The 27,347-nt window shown below is 41.2% G+C and overlaps 1 protein-coding gene across 3 annotated transcripts in view; it reads right to left on the bottom strand.

The window, feature by feature from the left end:
• hdac6 (histone deacetylase 6) overlaps positions 1–27,347 on the bottom strand; it is a 48,703-nt gene that overhangs the window by 7,898 nt on the left and 13,458 nt on the right. For all 3 annotated transcript variants that reach the window (XM_061788685.1, XM_061788693.1, XM_061788701.1), the window contains exons 12-25: positions 25,516–25,581; positions 25,339–25,398; positions 24,465–24,554; positions 24,077–24,183; positions 20,057–20,124; positions 18,032–18,164; positions 17,819–17,947; positions 12,609–12,777; positions 11,736–11,941; positions 10,822–11,014; positions 3,983–4,132; positions 2,440–2,617; positions 1,632–1,768; positions 1,358–1,540 (exon numbers count right to left, since the gene is read on the bottom strand). In XM_061788685.1, the coding sequence (XP_061644669.1) occupies positions 1,358–1,540; positions 1,632–1,768; positions 2,440–2,617; positions 3,983–4,132; positions 10,822–11,014; positions 11,736–11,941; positions 12,609–12,777; positions 17,819–17,947; positions 18,032–18,164; positions 20,057–20,124; positions 24,077–24,183; positions 24,465–24,554; positions 25,339–25,398; positions 25,516–25,581 (1,869 nt within the window). The remainder of the gene's footprint in view (positions 1–1,357; positions 1,541–1,631; positions 1,769–2,439; positions 2,618–3,982; positions 4,133–10,821; positions 11,015–11,735; positions 11,942–12,608; positions 12,778–17,818; positions 17,948–18,031; positions 18,165–20,056; positions 20,125–24,076; positions 24,184–24,464; positions 24,555–25,338; positions 25,399–25,515; positions 25,582–27,347) is intronic.

Raw genomic sequence — 27,347 nt, 5'->3', positions numbered from 1 at the left:
TTTTTTATATACTCCCAATCAATCTGCTCCGTAATAAACATTGAATTACTGGAATGATCGAGAAACAAAATATAATTTACTCACAAAAGATGTATTAGTGCCTTTGTTTAGCAATGTTTAGCTCGATGCTGAGAGGAAATGTTCAGATATCGATTTGATTAAAAATAAAATAGGGCGGCACAGTGGAGCTGCGTGCCAACGGCGACACTAAGGTCATGTCCAGGCATTGCCTTTGACTAGAACATAGCCCCTGTCAACATGGCCACGACGGCACATCGGTTAGCCGGATCTCGTCTTCATATCTGTGACAACAGCAGCACATCCTGGAAATGTGGGAACTCGTCTCTGCCTGTTGATTGCGCCAGTAAACATCAGTAGGCAATTCTGGAACTAATAAGGCGTTTTGAGTTCCAACAGGACACAAATTTCTGTCCGTCAAATCTGAAGTCCGTTGTTTCCAGGTCCGTTAAATCGAGGTTCCACTGTACTTGGTTAATTCATTTAGATTCAATGATTCAATACTGAATTACTTAGAATATCCATCCATCAATTTTCTGAGCCGCTTATCCTTACAGGGTCACGGGAGTACCGGAGCCTATCCCAGCTATCTTTGGGCAGGAGGCGGGGTACACCCTGAACTGGTTGCCAGCCAATCGGAGGGCACACATAAACAAACAACCATTTGCACTCACATTCACACCTATGGGGAATTTAGAGTCTTCAATCAACCTACCACGCATGTTTTTGGGGTTTTGGGATTTTCCGGAGTGGCCGGAGAAAACCCACGCAGGCACCGGGAGAACATGCAAACTCCACACAGGAGGGGCCGGGGATTGAAACCCAGTCCTCAGAACTGTGAGGCAGACGCTCTAACCAGTCTTCCACCGTGCCGCCTTACTTAGAATAAATGTAAATAATAAAATTTTAAAAGTGAGCATGAATTATTATTTTGGGTTTTATGAGCTGGAAGCCCATAAGAAACCCTTAAGATTGACTGTTGACCAGTCTACGGTGTACATTGCCTCTCGTCCAAAGTTAGCTGGGATAGGTTCCAGCTCGCCTGTGACCCTACTTAGGTTAAGTGGGATAAAAAAAAAAAAAAAAAATAAAAATAAAAAAAAAAAAAAGGATGGAGGGCTTTTCGATTTCACATACGCATTTTTTCAAATTTCTTTTTTTTTTTTAACCTTATCTACGATTGACATGGCCCATTGTCCTGCTTTAAAAATCAAATGTGGCCCATGTTTGTCCACCCCAGACCTAGGGCGACAAATTACCCACAATGTCATGCTGGCTGCTTGTTGTCATGGCAACATTAATCTGAAGACAGTCGTAGCCCGTGAAGCCAAGAACTCACTGGAGGCTGCGAGCTCTCTGGTGATTGGGTCTGCTCAGGTGTAACTTCACTTGACCTTGCCCTCGATTGGCTCTTCTCTGATGTCACTTCACCTGACGCCGCTTCCACTTCGGGGCAGTGTGTGCTTTGACTGATGTCCAAACTGGCCAATCCCTGAGTGAGCTGATCCAAACTGTGGTCCGCCTGATTGGCCCATACAACAAAAACAATGTCAACACTTACAGTACCACTATCTGCATATATATGATGGGTGTTTTAGTGCTTGTGGTATTACTGCTGTGCGCTCCATTCCCATAGTGGGCAGTGTCGGTTTGTCTGGACCACTCTGTCTTGACCTCCTGCCTTTCCCTTTGCCACTGCCTCTCCGATGAGCGCCTGGGGAATTTACGGCTGCTCGCACGGCCTCTGGGACTAAGATCAAAAGCAAAGTTAAACAAAGGCTCGGGACCCTTTGTGCGCAAAACAGACACATGGCCAGCTCATTTGGCCACATTTGATTTTGAAAACAAGACACATGGGCCAGCTCATTTCTAGACGATGTATACAAAAATTAAAAAATAATACAATTGTTTATTTTAAAAATATTGATTTCATCATTTACAATAGTTATTAATCAGTCATATTAGGAGATAAAAAATTATAAATACATTTTAATGAACCAACTACATAACAACCACCCCCACACCGAGGTTCTCAGACAATCACTTTGACACAGCGACCGAAGCACTATCATGTTACAGCTCAAAGGTAAGCAGAGCTGCAGTTAACAACATTATTACTGATCTTCATGACTATTGTGAGTGATTATAAAGTTCTATTCTATTCTATTCAATTCACTTCTGATAGCAATGTTATAATAATGTTAGGCAAAGTTCTGGATGTGGGAGAGTGGGGTATTTCTGTTTGACCATGTGTCCATGCGCCACAAAAAAGCTTTTATTGTCTCATGTACTTGCTTGTTTTCTGAACTCAAGGCTCTGCTGCCTAGTCTATCCAATATTCTAGTAAAATCAAGCAGTATAGCTCTATGTAAACCAAGGTTGGAGACACACTAGCAACACATGCAGGACTCCCATACTCACTTTTTATCCTCAGCGACTTCCAGTAGGGGGCGTGGTAGCGGATGACCTCATTGATGGCTGCCACTGCGGCGTGGTGAGGTGGGAGGAGGGGCATCGCCAGGAAAGGAGGGGGGTCGCCAAGCAACACGCTTGTGCACATCGCCATGGAGTCGGAGATGGACGTCAAGTTGTAACCACCCTGTGAAGTGGCACGGCAGGTCGCTTGTAATAGTGTTTGCCAGTTATCATTAGGGCCGAGCGATTAATCGATTTTATCGATTAATTCACATTTGTCAGGACCATTATTATTATTATTTTAATTTATATTGTGTATATGTGAGAAGTCCTCTTAAAACATTCTGGTAGACTGTCGCGGTGACCTTGGATTTAAGAAAGCAGAGTTTAAAAACACCTGCACAGGACATTCCACCCCAAATCATGACTGACTGTGGATATTTCAAGCAGCTTGGGTTCTGTTTTTCACCCGTCTTCCGCCAAACCCTGGGACCTTGATTCCCGAATGAAAGGCACACTTTACTTTCTTCGTAAAAGAGGACCATGGACCCCTGGCCAACAGTCCAGTCCTACTTCTCCTTGGCCCAGTTGAGATGCTTCCTACGTGGGCTCAGGCTCAGAAGTAGCTTGACCCGAGGAACCCGACAGTTGTAGTCCATCTCCCGGTTGCGTATGAATGTGGTGGTTTTTGAAGCTGTGAATCCCGCCACATTCCACTCTGATAATCCGCTGAAGCCCACGGTCATCTCTTTTGCTGGTGCATCTTCTCCTGCTACATTTTGTCCTTCCACTAAACTTTCCATTGATATGCTTGAACACAGCACTCTGTGAACAGCCAGCATCATCAGCTATGAACGTTTGTGGCTTACCCATCCTATGGAGAGTATCAATGATGGTCTTCTGGCCAGTTGTCAATTCTGCAGACATCCCAATATTGAACCCAACTGAGAAATTTTAACCAAACTGAAGCAATTTAATGACAGCTGGGGAAACCTGTGCAGTTGCTTTGAGTTTAGTCGATGATTAGTGTGTGACACTACGTTTAAAACATTTATGGCCTGCTAAATTTCGGGTGATTTATTCACAGTATTCAAATTTTTTTAATTCCTGATTTCATGGGTTTTATGAGCTGGAAGACCAAATTATGTAAAATAAACAACTAAATACTTGAAATTGTTTAAGTTGTGGGCCCTGACTCTATCATCTGTGTAAGTTTAACTTTGTGAGTGGAATTATAGAAATAAACTTTTCCATGATATTCAAATTTTTTTGGAAAGGGTCTGTACACACACACACATATATATATATATATATATATGGATCATGTTAACAAACGCTTTGACAAAAGGGACAGTCTAGGATCTGGAAAGAAAAAAAAAATTCATTTCTAATATTTCTGCAGAAGTTGACGCAACTAAGTAAGTAACTTGTTTTTGTCATGTGATTTTTTTCTTTAAGGGAAGGGGAAAGCTCAATTAATTGGTAAATCTGATTTTTTTTTTTTTTTTTTGAGGCCATATTGCCCAGCCTAGTTGGAATCACCACTCACCTCCAGTACGAGTAAGACCCGTCCACAAGCCAATGACATCAGCATGTGGGTGAGGTGGGCATAGCCCTCTGGGGTCACGCGGTATCCGCCCAGAGGATCTCCCCGCGCCGCATCAAATCCCGCTGACACCAACACCAGACTTGGATTAAACTGTGAGGCAAGGCAAGTTTATTTATATAACATAATTTATACCCATGCAAGTCTATAGTGCTTTACAAAGGCAATGGGAAACTGTTTAAAAACAGGAGGAAATTAAAAGATGAAAATCAAAATTTTCTCCCATGAAAGCGGGTTAAAGGATAAAACTAAACAGCAAAATGACAGAACACATAATTATCAAGGTAAAATCACAAAATCTATGGACGATAGTGAGAAATAATATTTTTCATTCATGTAAATGCAGCAGTGAATAATACAATTTTCAGGCCAGTATCAAAAGTTTCAGTAGATCTCAGGTGTTCGGAAAGTTTGCTCTGCAGTTGAAGAGCAAAGAAACAAAATGTTGCTGGTGGCACAAAATATGCTTAAATAGTGTACAATGTAATAAAAAATATGTAAGATTGATGGTACAAAATAATGTACCTGAATTGTTGATCGGAAACATGTTCAGAAAACCATTAATACAAGTGGCTAGAGATGTTACTACAAATGTCCCCTAGATCAGGGGTGTCAAACTCATTTTTGTCAAGGGCCACATCGTAGTTAAGACTTCCCTCGGAGGGCTGCTACGACAGTGAACCCATATAAATGAAAGATTACCTCATATACTGTAATTACATACAGTATACGGAACACATCGATGAATAACCAGTTTTGAAATCAGAAGCCTATAAAAAGATGTTTTTCAACATTTCTTTTCAAATGGGGATTGGTAACAGAAAATGCTTGCAAATATTTCAATGGTTATTACACCAGAACACAATGAGCAAGTTTGATTTGCTTTCGCGGGCCACATAAAATTATGTGGCGGGCCGGATCTGGCACCCGGGCCACCAGTTTGACACCTGTACCCTAGCTGGTACCAGAAATAAGTTACTACTAAAGTCAACCGGAGGGACCATCGAGATGGGTCATGTACAACCAGAATTTGTCCATAAGATGCACCCAAAGTAGAGGTTAAAAGGTCATGGAAATGTTTTCTACATAGAAAAGCCAATACAGTCTTACACTCATTTGCTTGCTCAATGCATATTAGCAAACATACAGTGGGTACGGAATGTATTCAGACACCCTTAAATTTTTCACTCTTGGTTATATTGCAGCCAATTGCTAAAATCATTTAAGTTCATTTTTCCCCTCATTAATGTACACACAGCACCCCATATTGACAGAAAAAAATTGAACTGTTGAAATGTTTGCAGATTTATTAAAAAAGAAAAGCTGATAAATCACACAGCCATAAGTATTCAGTCCCTTTGCTCAGTATTTAGTAGAAGCACCCTTTTGAGCTAATATAGCCATGAGTCTTTTTGGGAATGATGCAACAAGTTTTTCACACCTGGATTTGGGGATCCTCTGCCATTCCTCCTTGCAGATCCTCTCCAGTTCTGTCAGGTTGGATGGTGAACATTGGTGGACAGCCATTTTCAGGTCTCTCCAGAGATGCTCAATTGGGTTTAAGTCAGGGCTCTGGCTGGGCCATTCGAGAACACTCACGGAGTTGTTCTGATGACACTCCTTCGTTATTTTAGCTGTGCTTAGGGTCACTGTCTTGTTGGAAGGTGAACCTTCAGCCCAGTCTGATGCCCTGAGCACTCTGGAGAACTTTTTCATCCAGGATATCCCTGTACTTGGCCGCATTCATCTTTTCTTCGATTGCAACCAGTCGTCCTGTCCCTGCAGCTGAAAAACACCCCGACAGGATGATGCTGCAACCACCATGCTTCACTACTGGGACTGTATTGGACAGGTGCTGATGAAGTGCCTGGTTTCACCATACATACCACTTAGAATTAAGGCCAAAAAGTTCTATATTGGTCTCATCGGACCAGATAATCTAATTTCTCACTATCTTGGAGTCCTACAGGTGTTTTTTAGCAAACTCCATGCCAGCTTTCATGTGTCTTGCACTGAGGAGGTTTCCCTCGGGCCACTCTGCCATAAAGCCCCGACTGGTGGAGGGCTGCAGTGATGGTTGACTTTCAAGAACTTTCTCCCATCTCCCAGCTGCATCTCTGGAGCTAAGCCACAGTGATCTTTAGGTTCTTCTTTACCTCTCTCACCAAGTCTCTTCTCCCCGATTGCTCAGTTTGGCCCGATGGCCAGCTCTAGAAAGGGTTCTGGTCGTCCCAAACGTCTTCCATTTAAGGATTATGGAGGCCACTGTGCTCTTAGGAACCTTAAGTGCAGCAGAATTGTTTTTGTAACCTTGGCCAGATCTGTGCATTGCCACAATTCTGTCTCTAAGCTCTTCAGGCAGTTCCTTTGACCTCATGGTTCTCATTTGCTCTGACATGCACTGTGAGCTGTAAGGTCTTATATAGACAGGTGTGTGGCTTTCCTAATCAAGTCCAATCAGTATAATAAAACACAGCTGGACACCAATGAAGGTGTAGAACCATCTCAAGGATGATCAGAAGAAATGGACAGCACCCGAGTTAAATATATGAGTGTCACATCAAAGGGTCTGAATACTTATGGCTGTGTGATATTTCAGTTTTTCTTTTTTAATAAATCTGCAAAAATGTAAACATTTCCGTTTTTTTTCTGTCAATATGACTGTGTGTACATTAATGAGGGAAAAAATTATTTTAGCAAATGGCTGCAATATAACATCCATCCATCCATTTTCTGAGCCGCTTCTCCTCACGCGGGTCGCGGGCGTGCTGGAGCCTATCCCAGCTATCATCGGGCAGGAGGCGGGGTACACCCTGAACTGGTCGCCAGCCAATCGCAGGGCACATACAAACAAACATTCGCACTCACATTCACACCTACGAGCAATTTAGAGTTGTCAATTACCCTACCATGCATGTTTTTGGGATGTGGGAGGAAACCGGAGTGCCCGGCGAAAACCCACGCAAGCACAGGGAGAACATGCAAACTCTACACAGGCGGGGCCGGGGATTGAACCCCAATCCTCAGAACTGTGAGGCAGACGCTCTAACCAGTCGTCCACCATGCCGCCTTGCAATATAACAAAAGAGTGAAAAATTTAAGGGGTCTGAATACTTTCCGTACCCACTGTATTTAACCTGTAACAGCTGAATACATGTAATTTGGTAACTAACTGTTAGAAATCCACAATCATTTGTGCCCACACTGTGATATGTGAGATAGTTGATGAAGTATTAGGACCTTTCGTTGCATAAGTGGGAGTTGCAATGGAATGTTATTTACTTCATACACTGTGTGGTTGTAATTATGTTTGATGATGTAATAAGGAATGATTTGTGTATACATCAATGACGAGAAGTTTAAGCCCACTTGGGGAAAGTACCATTGCGTTATCTGTCTCTGGGTGTTGCTTTCATTACCAAAATGGGAATGAACCAAAGGTTTTTAAGCATTGTTAACATTATCTTATAGGGACATGAGAGTGACCAGACCACCCCCACAACCCCAGATGGCTCTGTAGTGCTTTCATATGCCAGAGTAAAGCCAGGAGGGTTGACTTAAGGCGTGGGTTAGGGATGGTGTGGCTGTCCTCAATATAAGCCAAAAAACGGTGATTTTAGTGCTCTTGTTCTCCCGTAGGTCAGCAACCTAGGTCTAACAGCTTAGTCTCATATCTATCTTTGTGTAAAATGCAGGATGATTAGAGAGGCAGCTTATGAAAAGACAATTTTAAAAGTCTTTGACAGAGAATAGGCGAGAACAAAATAGCAAGGACCGAGGGACTGAGCCTTTGACCTCTCTCTTCTAAACCAACACCTATTCTCAACAGAAATTTTGAAGAAGCTTGTTTGAGGAATGCTCGAACGGATCAATCGATTTTCCTTCTTTTTTCTTTTGAATTGAATTTTATTTTTATCATGCTTTGGATTTTTACATAAGCGGCTGTGAGAACCTAGGCGAATCCCTCTCGACACCGCTTAAGCAAGCTGCCGTCGCCAGTTACGGTCCACTGTGTAATACGCTGGGACAACGGGGAGCTTTAACCCTTTAAACAGAGAGCTAGTCAGGACTCCCTTAGTGCCTAAGGTGCAGGGGAGCCTGGGGTAAGCGAGAGCTGACACAGTATCTGTGAAGCAGAGGAAATATAGAGCAAGGTGAATATGAGATGTCATAATCAAAATTTGTTTTTCAACCTTTGCAAGGATTTGATGTTCGTCGCTTTTTTCTTTTGTTATAATTAACAATTCAACCATCATCTGTTTTTACTTATTTAGATAGTGTTGAAGTACTGTGAGAGAGCGAACTATAAATGTTAAATCATTTTCTTAATTACTTCTCTATCCTTGCGACTTTTGTACACAAGTTTATAGATTTTCATATTGTCCTTATTTTCTTTATACCATACAACTTGGTGTGTGTCTGTTTTGATATGACGACTAGAGCATAGAAGCGCAAAATGTATAACCTGTTCATTTTTTTAAAATAAATAAAAAGCTTGATTAAAAAAAACCTGTTCAGTAGTCCACTCTCCTGAAAATGAGTCTGAGTCTCTTTTGGACAGTCGAACCTTTGTGTTGTGAACCAAAATAGGAATACAAGAATACAGAATACGATTGCAAATCTTTTTCAACCTATCTTTCACTGAATATACTACAAAGACAAGATATTTAATGGACAAACTGATTAATACATTTTTTTTTGTTGCAAATATTCTCTCACTTTGAATTTGATGCCTGCAACAGGTTTCCAAAAAGCTGGGACAGGGACGATAAAGACTGGGAAAGTTTAGGGAATGCTAAAAAAAAACCCTGTTGGAACAATCCACAGGTGATCAGGTTAATTGAAAACAGGTGAGTGTCATGATTGGGTATAAAAGGAGCTTCCCTGAAAGGCTCAGTTGTTTACAAGCAAGGATGTAATGAGGCGCATCACTTTGTGAAAAACTGTGTGAGTAAATAGTCCAACAGTTTAAGAATGTTTCTCAATGTACAACTACACGGAAAGTCATCTATGATCTTTCATCATCGATGGTCCATAATATCATCAAGAGTTTCAGAGATTCTAGAGGAACCTCTGCACGTCAGCGACAAGGCCGAAAACCAACATTGAATGCCGTGACCTTCAATCCCTCAGGCGGCCCTGCGTTAAAAACCGGCATCATTGTTTAAAAGATATTCCCAGGTGGGCTCAGGAACACTTCAGAAAACCATTGTCATTTAAACACTGTTTTGGCCACATCTACAAATGAAAGTTAAAACTCGACTGTGCAAAGCAAAAGCCGTACATCTGCCGAAGTTTGGCAGTAAACCACAGCTTGTTGTCATTGAATGTGAGAAATATCTTGGTTGGTACTCACACGTGTTCACAGAAGCTGATGTAGGATGTAATTGTGTCTCTATATTCATTCAAGCTGCCAGTTGAAGCTTCAGAGACACTCCAATCTGTGCAGTCGAAACAGTCTTGAAGTGCCATCTTTGCTTCTCTGGTCCACTTCACTGTTTTCACCACAGGCTTTGCACATTTAAGTTTGTGCCTGTATGTTGGTCTTAAGTGAATTAAACAGTTCAAAAAGCAGCATCTGTGATGGTATGGGGTGTGTTTGTGCCCATTGCATGGGTAAGTTGCTGTTAAGGAACCATTAATGCTGAAAGGTACATACAGGTTTTGGAACAACTTATGCTGCCATGCCAGCAACGTCTTTTCAGGGCTGTCCCTTCTTATTTCAGCACGACATTGCCAAGCCATTTTCTGCACATGTTACAACAGCGTGGCTTCATAGTAAAAGAGTACGAGTACTATACTGTCCTGCCAGCAGTCCAGACCTGTCTCCCATTGAAAACGTGGCGCATTATGAAGCGCAAAAAAGGACAATGGAGATCCCGGACTGTTAAGGAATATTAACAGTCCATTATATAACTACTAGTATATAAGTTATATATCAAACAAGAATGGCAAAGAATTCCACCTAAAAAGATTCAACAATTGGTGTTCTCAGTTCCCAAACACTTATTGAGTGTTGTTAAAAGGAAAGGTGATGCAACACACTGCTAAACATGCCCTGTCCCATCTTTTTTGGAAGTGTTGCAGGCATCAAAATCAAAATGAGTGAATATTTCCAAAAAGCAAAGATTATCAGTTTGAACATTAAATCTCTTGTCTTTGTAGTGTATTCAATTGAAAAGGTTGAAAAGGATTTGCCAATCATTGTATTGTGTTTTTAGTTACATTTTACACAGTGGCCCAAACTTCATTGGAGTTTTTTTTTTTTTTTTTTACATTGGGGCTCGTACATAAGTGTGTGTGTGCTTTATTATTTATGACTTAAGTACAAGTTTTATAACCAGCATACAGTGGACTCAGCATACTCAGGCTTTGGTACCAGCAGATTAACCTAATTGCAGATTTGTTTTGCGTGTGAAAGATTTCAAATTTTAAAAAAAATTCTAAATTCTAATTTCTAAAAATCTTTCAAATTTGAAATTCAAATGTTCATATTTTACAAGGAATAAAATGTACATCGTGTCCAGTACTATTGTGCATTATTGTATGTTTAAGAGATTAAAAGGTGTTTAAAAGTATACAGTAGAAAGTGTTCATAAGAGTATGGTAGAGGTTAGTAAGAGTGTGGGGAAGATTAAAAAGAGTCTAGAGGGGCTCATACAGCTTTAAAATAGGTATAAAAAAAAAAAAGTAAAAATGCGGTCGCTATTAGCAGGTTTCACCGATTGCGGGGCTGGTCCAGAACCTAACCCCTGCGATAAACGAGATTACTGTATATTCACCTCAGTGGCAATCGGCATGACGACGTGGTGAAAGGCGGCAAGATAGTCGGCGTCTCCCATCCGCCCGCCGCTCCACGCCACGTTGACGTTGAAGCCCGTCCCCTGAGCCACGCCCACCCGGTCCGGGGAAGCGTCCTCCGAGGACGGGAAGAAGGTCCCGTTGTCATAGCGATGGAGGGAGATGTACAGGACGCTGCAGACAGGAAACCACATCAACAGTGACCTGACTAATCACATGACATACGACATCATACCTGTTTTTTTTTTTTTTTTCCTTTGTTTTTAAAAACCTGTCCTGTTAAGCTGCATGTCCTTGTAGAATGGTTGATCTGTATGCCTTTTGTGGTGGAACAGTTTTGCTGTGCAACAGGGGAGTTTGAAATAGTCCCTCTGCTTATTTTTAAATTATTCTGATGTTAATTGAAAATGGAGCCAGACACAAAAGAGTTTTAGGGGACAGACAAGGGGACAAGGGGAAAAAGGGTGCGAATCACAGCAGAACAATAGTGAGACTGCCTGGATCAGAGGTGTCAAACTCATTTTTGTCACGGGCCACATCACAGTTATGGTTCCACTCGGAGGGCTGTTATGGCTGCAAACCCATATGAATGTATGATTGCCTCATATTACATATACACAAATTAATGGATAATTACTTTTGAAATCAAGCCAGTAAAAACTGTTCAACTACAGTATGAATCAATTTTATTTTAAAAGTGGGCTTGGTAACAAAAAATGCTTGTAATATCGCAATATTTTTAAAAGCGAAACCAATTTGGAATTTGGTATTTTAGCAAGAAACACAAAGTCGATGCACACTCTCGCGGGCCACATAAAATGACATGGCGGGCCGGATCTGGCCCCCAGTCCACCAGTTTGACACCTGTGGTCTAGATATTTGAGCACAAGCATACCTATTGTCGTCTTCAAACATGTGCTGTGTGCCGTTGCCGTGGTGAACATCCCAGTCCAGGATTAAGACTCGTACAGGTGCATGCTGGGAGGTCTTCTGAGCATAGCGAGCGGCGAGTGCCGCCGTGTTGAAGAAACAAAAACCGCACGCAGAGTCTCTCTCAGCATGATGACCCGGGGGGCGCACGATGGCCACGCCACTTCGAACCTGCGCGCGCACACACACACACACGTCATGTCATATCCATGTCATAAAGGATCATTAGCAAACCTCTTTTAAGGTGTTGTCACAGAGAATTTAGCTGAGCGATCCAAATTAAAAACTAGTTCTCTTTGAGACTTTGGAAATAGAAGCTTCAGGACACAAAGCAGTGAAACACAAGTCCTGACTCTCAGGACAATGACCAGGACAGACTAAAGCTACAGAAAAAAGAAACCGAGTCTTGAATCAAAGATTAGCTCCCTTGGCAAGCAGAATGAGGTAATTGTTATGTGCTTATAAAAAGAAAGAAAGAAAGCTTGTAGATATGTTGCTAAATAAATCAATGTAAATCATTCGGAAACTTATGACCGAAACCTTGACTCTGGTAGAAAAATGGCCACGTTAGTCTTAGTCACATTTTTGACGCACAGTTATGAGGTTCTGGGTTCAAATCTACGATAAGGCTTTCTTGTGTGGAGTTTGCGTGGTCTTTCCCTCCCCAGACCCAAAATCTAATTGTTTTTGGTTGTCCTTTCAAGCAACATTGAATGTGTTTGAATTGATACCTTGTAGTCCAGAACCTACGTGAGACCGATCCTCAGCCGGATTTTGGCCCACCAGACTACAGTGCTGATGTATGGGGGTGGTTTGAAGTTCTGCTTGTTATGGGTACCTGTCCAGTCAGGATGTGGTCCACAGCATTGAAGCAGCTTCCAGCAGCCAGCAGGGCTGACTGGTAACTCTGATTGTTGATGTAGATGGAGTTGAACTCTTGTCCCAATTTGTGCAGATCTCTGCTCTTCATCGTACTGGTGGACTTCATCTGCTGGATGTGGTCCACGCTAAATAAACAAGCACACGCGCACACACAAAGTAATTTTTTTTTCACCATTCAGGGTGGACGCTTTCAAAGCAGAGAGATGGATCTGCCTCAGTGTTAAAAGTTCTGGACTTGAACCTTTCTATCTGAAGTTTGTTTGTCTATACAGTGACGTTTCTTATTTTATTGTTTTTGCATAGTTTGCCTTAATGTTTAAGATCAACAAATAAATGTACATATCAGACAGAGATAACCCAAGTAAAAATACAATTCAGTTTTTAAATGGCGACCCTAGTGAGGATATGCGGTATGGAAAACAGATGGATAGATTTTATTTATTTAGTAAAAAAAATATTCAAAGCCACCTGGCCTGGTGAGAAAAAAAAAAGTCTCCCCCCCCCCCTCTCTGTTAAATTATGAATTTCCTGTGGTGGCCAGTGAAAATTAACTCATGTTTCCAAACACACAGTTAATTCACTATTTAACAGAGCAGTAGCTTTGAAGTTTTGTAGTTTTTTCCCGAATAAATAAAATCACTGTTTAGAAAATGCATTTTATGTTTACTTCGGTCATCTTTGTTTGACATTTACATTTGTTTGACGATCTTAAACATCAAAGTTGGGAAACTGCAAAAAATTAAGAATTTGAGAAGTGGGCGAATACTTTTTCCCAGCAATGTATGTACCCAGCCATTGATTAGCGACCAGTTAATTGTTTGTCTATATGTGCCATGACATAGACTGGCATCCAATCGACTGTTTGTCTTTCAAACATGCAAACACCAAAGGCATGAAAAAGGTGACACAAAAAAACATTGTGTGCAGAGAATATATTTTTTTATTTTAACAAAGTACAATAATAAAAAATCCCCCTCTTTAAACACTCTCATTCTGGAAAAGAATTTACTAAAATCATTCTTTGTTTCACTACATTTTTCACTATTACCAACTTCAAAGGCTAATCCCAAATGCATCCTCCAGGAAAACATTAAGTACAATATTGTTCTGTTTTTATTGTCCATTTCTGAATTTGAAGTTAGTTCATTCTGTGTTGTGACATAATCCCTAAGATGGGTCCGTCGCTTAATACATTCAACATTAACATCCGTAAACTAATTAGATAATTGTAGGCGCGTTTTCTAATTAATACAAGATGTACTAGCGGATGAACTCTTGTCGCCGATGTTACGTGTGCTTCGCGGTTCCGATGGGAACACAACCAGGGCCACGACCCACAGCACCTCAATGTGAAAATTCAAAAGACCAGTGCAACAAATACGACAATGGCTGCTCTGATGAGAAAAAATGTTGCTTAAACGTAACAGTAAAAATAGAGGATGTCCGCTCCAGAGGTAGTTAGAGTAGCCAAACATTGTACTCAAGTAAGAGTACTGTTACTTGACAATAATGTGACTCACGTAAAAGTAAAAGTAGTCCTCCAAAAAATTACCTGAGTAAGAATAAAAAGTACACAGTGAAATAATTACTCAATAAGTACTGAGTAAATAGTATATATATATATATATATATATATACTGAGTAAATAGTATATATATATATATATATATATACTTATTGAGTAATTATTTCACTTTTTTCATATATATATATATATATATATATATACATACATATATATAAATTGATATATTTATATATATCTCAAATCATTCTCTCATTATTCTGGCATTTAGAAAATGGAAATAATTTTTAAAATCCTAATTGACCTAAAACAGGAAAAATGTTGTCTGATTTCATGTCAGACAGTCAGGAATAAAAAGCATGTCTTTTTATACAGACATATGCCATGCCATTGACTGGCTTTTGAGTCTAGTGTTTGTCTATATGTGCCCAGCCATTGACTACCGATCAGTCCGTTGTTTGCATGTGTCCCAGTGACATGGACTGGCAACCAGTCCAATGTTTGTCTATACCTCCCGACAATGACTGAGGTCCAAACCATTTGTCTTTATGTCCCCTGACACTAATATCCATCCATCCATCCATCCATTTTCTACCACTTACCCGAGGTCGGTGCACGGGGGCAGTAGCTTTAGCAGGGACGCCCAGACTTCCCTCTCCCCAGCCATTTCATCCAGCTCTTCCGGTGGGATCCCAAGGCGTTCACAGGCCAGCCGAGAGACATAGTCTCTCCAGCGTGTCCTGGGTCATCCCCTCACCAGGGAGGCGTCTGGGAGGCATCGAATGAGATGCCCCAGCCACCTCATCTGGCTCCTCTCAATGTGGAGGAGCAGCGACTCTACTCTGAGCCCCTCCCGGCTGACCGAGCTTCTCACCCTATCTCGAAGGGATAGCCCGGACACCCTGCGGAGGAAACTCATTTCGGCCGCTTGTATCCGGGATCTTGTTCTTTCGGTCACGACCCACAGCTCGTGATCATAGGTGAAGGTAGGAACGTAGATCGACCGGTAAATTGAGAGCTTCGCCTTTCGGCTTAGCTCCTTCTTTACCACAACGGACCGATACAAAGTCCGCATCACTGCAGACACTGCACCGATCCGCCTGTCAATCTCTCGTTCCATTCTTCCCTCACTCGTGAACAAGACCCCAAGATACTTGATCTCCTCCACTTGGGGCAGGATCTCATCCCCGACCGTGCTGGAGTCTATCCCAGCTGTCTTCGAGCAAGAGGCGCGGTACACCCTGAACTGGTCGCCAGCCCATTACAGATTGGAGAAATCACTAATGCTTAATTCTTATATTGGCTTATATGAATAGTAATGATTAACTTTGGCCTAGTTAGACGAGGTCATGAGCAACCATTGTAGTATGACTGGTACGAAACATGTTCAGCTCATAGGTGACTGCTGCCTTGTCTCTATGGTAATAGCCATCTTTGTATATGAGGAAAGATGTCACTTGTGAAGATATATTCAGTGGGTAAGAAAAGTTTTTAGACCCTCTTAAATTTTTCACTCTTTGTTATATTGCAGCCATTTATTTGTTAAAATAATTTCAGTAATTTTTTTCCTCAGTAATGTACGCACAGCACCCCATATTGATAGAAAATAATTATAATTGTTGAAATTTTTGCTGGTTTATTAAAAAAGAAAAACTGAAATATCACACAGCCATAAGTATTCAGACTCTTTGCTGTGACACTCATATATTTAACTCGGGTCCATTTCTTCTGATCCTTGAAATGGTTCTACACCTTCATTGGAATCCAGCTGTGTTTGATTTTACTGATTGGACTTGATTAGGAAAGCCACACACCTGTCTATATAAGACCTTACAGCTCACAGTGCATGTCACAGCAAATGAGAATCATGAGGTCAAAGGAACTGCCTATGAGCTCAGAGACAGAATTGGGAGATGGGAGAAAGTTCGAGAAAGTCAACCATCACCGCAGCCCTCCACCAGTCGGGGCTTTATGGCAGAGTGGCCCGATGGAAGCCTCTCCTCAGTGGAAGACGCATGAAAGCCCGCATGGAGTTTGCTAAAAAAAAACACCTGAAGGACTCCTAGATGGTGAGAAATAAATTGTTGGCCTTAATTCTAAGTGGCATGTGTGGAGAAAACCAGGCACTGGTCATCATCTGTCCAATACAGTCCCAACAGTGAAGCATGGTGGTGGCGGCACCATCATGCTGTGGGTGTGTTTTTCAGCTGCAGGAACAGGGAGACTAGTTGCAATCAAAGAAAAGATGAATGAGGGCAAGTCCAGGGATATCCTGGACGAAAACCTTCACCAGAGTACTCAGGACCTCAGACTGGGCCGAAGGTTCACCTTGCAACAAGACAATGACCCTACGCACACAGCTAAAAATACCGAAGGAGTGGCTTCAGAGCAACACTGTGACTGATTTTGAATGGCCCAGCCAGAGCCCTGACTTAAACCCAATTGAGCATTTCTGGAAAGACCTGAAAATGGCTGCCTATCAACGTTCACCATCCAACCTGACGGAACTGGAGAGACTCTGCAAGGAGGAATGGGAGAGGATCCCTAAATCCAGGTGTGAAAAACTTGTTGCATCATTCCCAAAAAGACTCATGGCTGTATTTGCTCAAAATACTGAGCAAAGGGTCTGAATACGGCTATGGCTGTGTGATATATCAGTCTTTTTTTTAAATAAATCTGCAAAAATTTCAACAATAATTTTTTTTTCTGTCAATATGGGGTGCTGTATGTACATTAATGTGGAAAAAATGAACTTAAATGATCTTAGCAAATGGCTGCAATATAAAAAAGAGTGAGTCTGAATACTTTCCGTACACACTTTAATTGTGCTTTGCGTAAACAACCGTGTCATGTGTGATAATTTTTCACAACAACACTGGCTGGCATTGTTTGTCTTTATGCCCTGATATTGACTGGCGGCCAGTCCATTGTTTGTATGTGCCCAGCAATTAGCTGTCTAAGTTAAAGCATTAACCGATGATTAATCACAAAAAACTATCGCTTTGATCATGTATTAAAACTCAAGATGAATCACACTATTTCTTTTGACCACACACCCTCCTTTACCTTAACCGCGGATGGATATCTGAAATGCGGTGCAGGTTGCTATAAGGTCAGTTATCAGGTCAATGCTTACACCAGTGCAGAGATAAGTGATGAGACTCCGATTGGTGTGCTCGGCGGCAAATTTTGCTTCAAAGGTCACCCCGATGGCACTTGAAAAAAAATAAAGGTCATTTGCATGTAGTGTCATGCTGAACTCTCTTTTCATCGAAGCACAAGTTTAAAATAGCATCTCAAAGCAAAATGTGGTACTATGTGTATATTTGGTATCTGAATAATCGCGATTAATCAAAATTCAAGTGTGACTACTCTTGATTTAAAAAAAAAAAAAGATTGACAGCCCTACCAGTAATTAACGACAGACCAGTCATTTTTTTTTGTCTACGCTCCATACCGCTTGGTAAAAGTCAGCTGGGATAGGTAGAACCATGACACTGAACAGGAAAAGCAATAAAGAAAAAGGATGGCAGGAAAACTGGAAAAGAGGACTGTCGCCATGGTGAACAGCCACAGCGCAGACAATTGGTTTTGTCCCCCCGTCAGATTTCAGGCCTAACAACATGGATGCTGTCACATACGTGTGACACATGGCGAGCTCTTCCTCAGTTGCGAAGCGAGCCGGGATGCGGTGGCAACGTTCCACCAGTCCGAGGTCCTGATGCCTGGAGAAGATTTTGAAGATTCTTTGTGGCTGTTCAGGATGATGCCTGCAGACAAAATGTAGCATAGTGGGCCAAGTCAGTTATCCAATCCAGTGCATGACACCCAACCACCCACGCCCACCCGCCGACCTGTCCCACAGGTTGAGATGCTCCATCATTCTCTCGTCGTACACCAGGCCTGTTGTAGTCACAGCGGGAATCTGGGGGCTCTCCTTATTGGTTGTGTCTCTGAGGACACGTCCTTCAGCAAGCCCATCACCCTCTACAGGAGACACAATGGTGTGCAAAAATGAAGACACATGAGCTCGAAATACAATAATCATTTGTTTAGTGATTCCAGAGATTCCAAATGATACATCCATCCATCCATTTTCTGTACCGCTTATCCTCACAAGGGTCGAGGGTCTGCTGGAGACAAACAGCCACCACATTCACACCTACGCCTATCACACCTATAAATATATATATATATATATATATATATATATATATATATATCCATCCATCCATCCATCCATTTTCTGAGCCACTTCTCCTCACTAGGGTCGCTCGCGGGCGTGCTGGAGCCTATCCCAGCTATCATCGGGCAGGAGGCGGGGTACACCCTGAACTGGTTGCCAGCCAATCGCAGGGCACATACAAACAAAACAACCATTCGCACTTACATTCACACCTACGGGCAATTTAGAGTCTCCAATTAATGCATGTTTTTGGGATGTGGGACGAAACCGGAGTGCCCGGAGAAAACCCACGCAGGCACGGGGAGAACATGCAAACTCCACACAGGCGGGGCCGGGGATTGAACCCCGCTCCTCAGAACTGTGAGGCTGACGCTCTAACCAGTCGGCCACCGTGCTCTCTCTCTCTCTCTCTCTCTCTCTCTCTCTCTCTCTTCTCTCTCTCTCTCTCTCTCTCTCTCTCTCTCTCTCTCTCTCTCTCTCTCTCTCTCTCTCTCTCTCTCTATATATATACACACACACACACACACACACAGCGGCTGAAATATTTAACGTCACCATTTTTCTCATTAAATATATTTTCAGTGCTATTGACATGAAAATTTAACCAGATGTTGGGAACAACCCAAGTAATCCATATATACAAAGGAAGTAGAACAAATAAGCTCAGAAATTAAGTATATTGGTAATAATGTAATATATAATGTTTCAGCCTGCCACGGTAGCAAATTTTCTAGGATATATTTACCACAAAACTATCACGATAAAGAATAGTTTCATTGATGTTTTGTTATGCCACTGATATAATGATATTTGATCATAATAAATCAAGGACATCCTTTTAAAGAACAATTAACTTTTAATTCTAAAGAATATTGAACACTGGCCTTGTAATGTAGAACAATAAATATCTTAGATAAATAAAAAATATAAATAAACCAGACCCAGGCTCTCTTAACAAGAAATGCACTTAAACAAATATTAAACATTTGTCACATAGGTATAGTCATTAACCCACTAAAGAGGCCCCAAAAATGACTTAAAGCCTGCCAAATTTGAATGAATTAAAAAAAACAATTTATGTACTTGAAAGCAATTGGACTTTGTCATTGTTTTTAAATCAGATGTCATACATTTTAATGTCACTTATTTTAAATTATCACTTTTTTTTTTTTTTTAGATTATTTGTATTTATTACATGAATGTTGTGTTACGTACTGTGTAACTGTATACTTTCTGCTGGCTCTTGGCTTTTACAACCCCAATTCCAATGAAGTTGGGATGTTTCTGAACAATATGAGCAACTGTAGTCACAGGAACATCAAGCTGCTTGCAGATGTTCGTATAGCCTTTATCTTTAACATGCTTGTATATAATTTCCTTTCTATCCTCTTGAGACAACTCTCTCTTTCACTTCCTCTGGTCCATGTTTAGTGTGGTACACAGCATGTCACCAAGGAGCACAGTGATTACATGTCACCCTTTAAATAGGCCGAGTGACTGGTTCCAAGTTTGAGGACACAGCTTGTTTGAACATGTCCCTGTGGTCAAATTATTTTCACTTTTCTAGGAGTCCCATAACTTTTTTCCAGACCTGTTTCATGAGTATGTTTTTTAAAATAATTCTGTTCAACCACAATCACAGGACTCATGAATCAACATTGGAGGAAGGTTCAATGATTGTGTGTGTGTTTACCCAGCACTTGCAGTGAGGTCCAGTATGGATACAGAGCTGAGACTGTCTCAGAGATGGACTTCAAGGCACTGAAACACAGAGACAAATGACTTTTTTAAAATCCGGGCTCAGTTGGCGCACACGTTAGCTAAAGGTCTACGGTCTCAAAATTAGCTAAAGGTCTACGGTCTCAAAATGTCATCATGAGTTATGTGATTTGAGTTTCTCGTTAGCTTAAAGGAGAAATTATTAATCTTTTCAACAATTTAAAATACCTCACAGGTGTCTTAATAACATGTATGTGGCATGCTTTCGTCAAAATATCCCAAAGATGAAGAATTATATAAATGTTTTTACAGCATATTTCTTGCCATGGTGAAACTGGCTCATTTTACCTGCCCCACATACTGCTCGGCCAATGCTGAACCAGAGTTTCATAGATTGACAACTACAGACCCAAAAAATTAGAATATCATGGAAAAGTTTATTCATTTCCATAATTCCATTCAAAATGTTAAACTTTCATAGATTATAGATTCAGGGCCCATAATTTCAAGTGTTTGTTTATTTTTACATAATTTGGGCTTCCACCTCATAAAATCAGGAATTAAAAAAATTAGAATACTGTGAAGAAATCAGCCGAAATTTTGCAGGCCATAAATGTTTTAAACTGAGTGTCACACACTCATCATCTACTAAACTCAAAGCACCTGCACAGGTTTCCCCAGGTGTCATTAAATTGCTTGAGTTTGTTTCAATTTCCTCAGTTGGGTTCAATATGGGGAAGACTGCAAACTTTTGACAACTGGCCAGAAGACCATCATTGATACCCTTCATAGGATGGGTAAGCCACAAAAGTTCAGAGCTAAGGAGGCTGGATGTTGACAGAGTGCTGTGTCCAAGCATATCAATGGAAAGTCTAGTGGAAGGACAAAATGTGGCAGGAGAAGATGCACCAGCAAAAGAGATGACCGTGGACTTCAGCGGATTATCAAACAGAGACAATTCAAGAATCTAGCAGAGATCCAGAAAGAGTGGAATGAGGCGGGAGTCACAGCTTCAAAAACCACCACATTCAGACGCATCTGGGAGATGGGCTACAACTGTCAGGTTCCTCGGGTCAAGCCATTTCTGAGCCTGAGCCAACGTAGGAAGCGACTCAACTGGGCCAAGGTGAAGAAGGACTGGACTGTGTGCCAGTGGTCCAAGGTCCTCTTTTCTGATGAAAGTGTGCCTTTCATTCGTGAATCAAGGTCCAAGGGTTTGGAGGTTGACGGGTGTAGAACAGAACACTAGCTGCTTGAGGTCCAGTGTGAAATGTCTGCAGTCAGTCATTATTTGGGGTACAATGTCCAGTGCAGGTGTTGGTAAACTCTCCTTTCTTAAATCCAAGCTCACCGCAACAGTCTACCTGAATGTTTTAGAGGACTTGATGATTCGTTATGCTGAGGATCTGTAAAAAGATCCAGATTTCATCTTCCAGCAGGACCTGCTCACTGCCCAGACTGCCAGAAGCACCAAAACCTGGTTTGATGCCCATGCCATCACATTGCTTGACTGGCCAGCCAACTCGCCAGATCTAAACCAAATTGAGAATCTATGGGGCATTATCAAGAAGAAAATGAGGGCCACCAGACCCAAAAACAAAGAAGAACTGACGGCAAGCATCAAGGAAATATGGGCTTCCATAACTCCTAGGCAGTGCCACAGGCTGATTGCCTTAACGCCACGGCGCATAAAGGCAGTAATTAAAGCAAAAGGATTCCCAACCAAGTATTGAAGATTAACATATCGTTTTGAAAGTACCATATTTTGATTGATTTAATGTCACCCTAATTTCTTAATTTTTTTTCTACAAAAACTGAGAAGTAAATGGTGATTTCTTCACAGTATTCTACTTTTTTAAATTGTTTTATGAGCTGGAAGCCCAAATTATGTAAAAATAAACAAATAAACAAGACCCTCAATTTACCGGTCGATCTACGTTCCTACCCTCACCTATGGTCACGAGCTGTGGGTCGTGACCGAAAGAACAAGATCCCGGATACAAGCGGCCGAAATTAGTTTCCTCCGCAGGGTGTCCGGGCTCTCCCTTAGAGATAGGGTGAGAAGCTCGGTCATCCGGGAGGATCTCAAAGTAGAGTCGCTGCTCCTCCACATCGAGAGGAGCCAGATGAGGTGGCTGGGGCATCTGATTCGGATGCCTTCCGGAGGCCTCCCTGGTGAGGTGTTCCGGCCATGTCCCACCGGGAGGAGACCCTGGGGACGACCCAGGACACGCTGGAGAGACTACGTCCTTCGGCTGGCCTGGGAACGCCTCGGGATCCCCCCCCGGAAGAGCTGGATGAAGTGGCTGGGGAGAGGGAAGTCTGGGCGTCCCTGCTAAAGCTATTGCCCCCACGACCCGACCAGGATAAGCGGTAGAAAATGGATGGATGGATAAACAAATAAACACTTTAAACCTTTCCATGATATTAAACATTTTTGGAAAGGGTTGGTAGTAAGCTGGATCTGTGTACCCGCCCCCGCCCCCCCAAAAAAACAACAACAAATTATCCCCCTCTCTCACAGATGCATATTCAGAAATAAACAGGAAATTAAAAATTTACTTGTTTCACACTTGATGGGTGGGCAGGCACTCCAGTCAACTATTTTTTATACAAACATTTGAAATTTCAAATGTCCATAATAAGGCACCTTTAAAGGAGTCAGAAAATAATTTTAACAATGCCTTTATATAGTACCATAATTTCTCGTGTTTAATGCACATTTTCCCCCTGAAAAACTTAGAAATAGATTTTATTTTTTATTTTAATATAAATTAAGCAATCTGGAAGACAGAAGAGTACAATAAGGTAAAAATAAATAATAATAATAATAATAATTCTTTACGCAGAAAAACTTATTTACACCGTTCAAGTCCATGTTGATGATTAAAATAAAATTTGCCTCATTTCTTTTTTCTTTTTGTTTTGGCCTTCAACTTGAGTCAGGCCCATCTCCACCTGCAACTGATGCCTGCTTCAAGCTGTACCACATGAATACCATTCCCCTCTTTAATCACTCTCATTCTGGAAAAGAATTGACTAAAATCATTGTCTGTTTCACTTCATTTTTCACTATTACCAACTTCAAAGGCTAATCCCAAATGCATCCTCCAGGAAAATATTAAGTACAGCCTATGACGTCAGCGACAGTGACCCCCCCCCCCCCCCAGAATCATGACGTCACACAGCATCTCCAAATGTCTAAAGTTAAAAAATGGATGTTATACCGGTGCGACACTTATCTTCTTTTTCCCTACATATCGGATAAATTACTGCTTTTTACCGCAATGTGGTCTCCAGTTGGCTGAGGTTTCACTCGGAACTCATTACTTTTTGGATCGCTACTCTGCGTTGCTAAGGGAGCCAGCTACCGAGCCAGCTAGCTCCTGCCCCTAACGCCTGTAACTGCTAGTTGCTAGCACCAATTATATTAACCAATAACTTCATTCATCCAACACCAACTCCGAGGGAGCACTCGACAATGCCGCTCTGCCCCTAGTCAGTCCCTTGTACTTGCCCATTCAACGCAGGACTCATGGCAACCAATTTTAAGAAATCTGAATTATGTCTGCGCATGGACACAGAGCACATTAATTGAAAAACCTAATAAAATACGGATAATGAGCATGGATAGCAGCAAATTGATGGTGCACATTATACATAGGTTGAAGGGTTTTTCTTATTTTTGGGGTCGACTTATGGGGTGCGTATTACACGAGATTGTATTATACATGAGATATTACAATAACAGAAGATTCAAGCTTTAGCTTTGTGCTAACTCTACCAAGTCCTTGGCAATGGTAATTTCTTTTTAAGTTCTCAAATTGATTATGGGAATTCTCCTTTACAACACACAATGTTAGACAGGGAAGACTAACAAAAATTGTTACGCATAAATCATCAGTACCACAGTGTGTGTGTGTGTGTGTGTCAAATTGTTACGCATAAATCATCAGTACCACAGTGTGTGTGTGTGTGTGTGTGTCACAGATACCAGTCAGAAGGAGCAGTGGATGGAGTCATTGGGGCACAGGCTTCCCCGAGGAGCGCTCGAACACAAGCAGTAGAACACTCTGCTGTTGACTGCAGGTTATAACCTCCCTAAACATACACAAAAACACATCTGTAGGTGTATGTACAGCTAAGATCAAAATAATAAACCCTTTTATGAAATCAAATAAAACCCTTCCACTTTCTCCAATGATGACCATAACCTCAAGTGTTTAAACACGGTTTGTTTGCATTCACAAGAACAAACAACATCTGCATGAGGCCAAATTAAAAGGATTAGGCTTGGCTAATCATGTGGACGTTGACTAAATGTTTATAAATGCAGGCACTTTACAAAAAGGCATGATTACATATTTTAATGTTTTTTTTACCTCGAGAGCCAAAATGAGTCGACCTTCTGCCAAAGACATCAGCATGTGTGTCAGTGTCTGGAAACACTCAGGAATGACGCACATCTGGCCCTGAAAACAAATAAACATAGAGATGTCGCTTTGTGACAAATGTGAAGAGGAAATACACAGTAGTAGGATTAATACAAATATGGAAATAATGGTATACTATAAAAATGAAGTATCAATTTAAAAAAGTAATAGAAGTGCTATAAAAGAAGTCATCTTAGTTTTATTTACTGTATTTGTTAGGGGAAGTAATATAGTAGAACAGTATACAGTAGCATTAGAAATATTAGTGGTGCTAGTATTGCAAAAGTATATAGTAGTAGTAGTGCAAGTACCATAAGAAGTATGTATAGTCGTATCAGCGGTAAAGTAGAATTCCAGTCTGTAGTCTAGCAGTATTAGTGGAAGTCGTATATACTGGAAGTAGTATCAGTGACATACAGTATATAATAGCATTAGTTGTAATTATATTAGTGGAAGTAGGACTGTATAGTAGAAGTACATTATACAGTAGAATCAGTGGAAGTGGAAGTAGTATTTGTGGAAGGAGCTCGAGTAAAAGTATATAATAGTATTAATGGAAGTAACACTACTTGTTCTACTTCTAGTGCTGCGGTAGTACTTTGTAAAACAATACAACTAGTACAGCACAGAACGATAAGAGTATACAGTGTAACACATTGCCTGTTGCATTGTGTTACAGCCAGAGCTTATGATAAATTGGACCATGTTACATGGAGTGCAACATGTGTGGCCATGGTTACCATGTCCCACACACAACACTCAAATGACAGCCAGGTAGTGATGTCATCATCGCACTACTGTTCTCAAATCTGCCCTGTATTACCTTGGGATCCCCCAGTGCAGCGTCAAAACCAGCTGAGACCAAAACAAGCTCCGGCTGAAACTTCACACATGTGCACACACACGCACAAGCACAAAGACACACACACAAACCACGGGAAATAATGTTTTAATTTGAAAGTGTGACGTCAAAGTTTATCTGTACAGGAAGCAGTATTACCTCATAGGCGACAGGCAGCAGCAATTGCTGGAAAGCACACATGTAGTCCGCGTCGCTTTTTCCTGCCTGAACAAGAAGACAACAGAGCTGAAAGCAAACTCTCATTATGAGAGGGAGAGCGGGTGCTACATGCAGTGATTCCCAACCACTGTGCACATTAGTGTGTTGTGAGAGTTCCATCTGGTGTGCTGCGGGAAATTATCCAATGACACTTAATTGGTCAATTAAATAATTGGAAAATTATTATTCATTGACTAAAAATAATGTATCTTTGTTAATCTATCATAGCTATGTATGACAGGGAGAACAATTAAGTGTTCTTCCACTAGATGGCAGAAGGTATAGTTAACCCGTGTATCCACTTGTCACTGTTCATACAACAAAATAATAGCTTGTTTAGCAGGCCCAGATTTCACACCGAGTAACTACATTTGTGAGTAAATTGAGAACATTTCATCTTTTTTAAAAGTCTACAGTGGTACATGGACTTAGGAGTGGCCCACCTTATTACAGACATGCAAACACCAAAGGCTTTAAAAAGGTGACAAAAAAATCTGATCTGGCTGATCTGATGAGCAAAAATCTTGTTCAAACATAAGAGTTGCAATAGAGGATGTCCGCTCCAGAGGTGGGTAGAGTAGCCAAATATTGCACTCAAGTAAGAGTACTGTTACTTGACAATAATGTGACTCACATAAAAAGTAGTCCTCCAAAAAATACTTGAGTAAGAGTAAAAAGTACACAGTGAAATAATTACTCAAGTACTGAGTAAATAGCACAAAATATATATTAAAAAATTTTTTTTTTTGAAATTTACTGCATGGTGTTTTTTCAAGTTATAAGTGAGCTGAAATATCCATGTTTGGGCAGACAGTGCCAGACAAATACTACAATACATGAAAGCTGTTGTTTTTGTTTGTCTAAATGTAAACAAGATTAGCACGCCGTTGCCTTTATGGTAACGAGGACCTTCCCAACATGGCCGCCACGTAGGCACGGCGATCAGCCGGGCTGGCTTATCTAGTGTTATACCTATGCCTGGGAAGCCCAACAGAAGATGATGTGCGAGATCATGTGACTTTCTTTTGTCGTTTGATTGGTGAACTAGACTTAAACGTCAGTAGCGCTTAAATTAGATAGGCGCAAACAGCGCCCAATGCGGAAGTCGTAGTCTCGCGCACGACATAGTTGATAAATAAGCAATAATTGATCAATAAAAGTAGCGAGCGACATTTAGATCATTGTAACGGAGTAAAAGTACCGTTACCGCTAGCACAAAACAGCCTATGGTGACAGCGACGGCAATTCCACCCCCCTGCCCCGGGAAAAAACTCATCGCATCAATAACGATTCACGTAAATGGTCTATTTTGAGTTCAAAATGGTGAATTTCGCCGAAAGGCGACTGATATGCATGTATGTTATTAGCTACTGTAATGCCCTTACATGTGGGCAAGGAGAGCCACAGTATCCAATCCACTTTCAGCCATGTATTGCATAGGACAGTCAAACACACAAATACAAAATGAGAGCACTCGCAAGGAGCTGTCGACTCAATTATTGATGTCAACACATGCCAACATACGGAACGTACCATAATTACACACTTTATAATAATTTATTGTCACAAATATATATATGTTTTTATCATTTTCTTTTTAGACTGTAGTGATAATCACAGAAGTAAACTACAATACTAGTTATACACTATATACAGTATATTAAACTGCACTATATACAATTTGTGACATTTGTTTGGTGGTAGGCGGCACGGTGGCCGACTGGTTAGAGCGTCAGCCTCACAGTTCTGAGGACCCGGGTTCAATCCCCGTC

This window comes from Phyllopteryx taeniolatus, chromosome 1, assembly GCF_024500385.1.
Source record: "Phyllopteryx taeniolatus isolate TA_2022b chromosome 1, UOR_Ptae_1.2, whole genome shotgun sequence".
Classification (NCBI taxonomy): Eukaryota; Metazoa; Chordata; class Actinopteri; order Syngnathiformes; family Syngnathidae; genus Phyllopteryx; species Phyllopteryx taeniolatus.
This window is presented reverse-complemented; position numbering and strand designations above follow the sequence as displayed.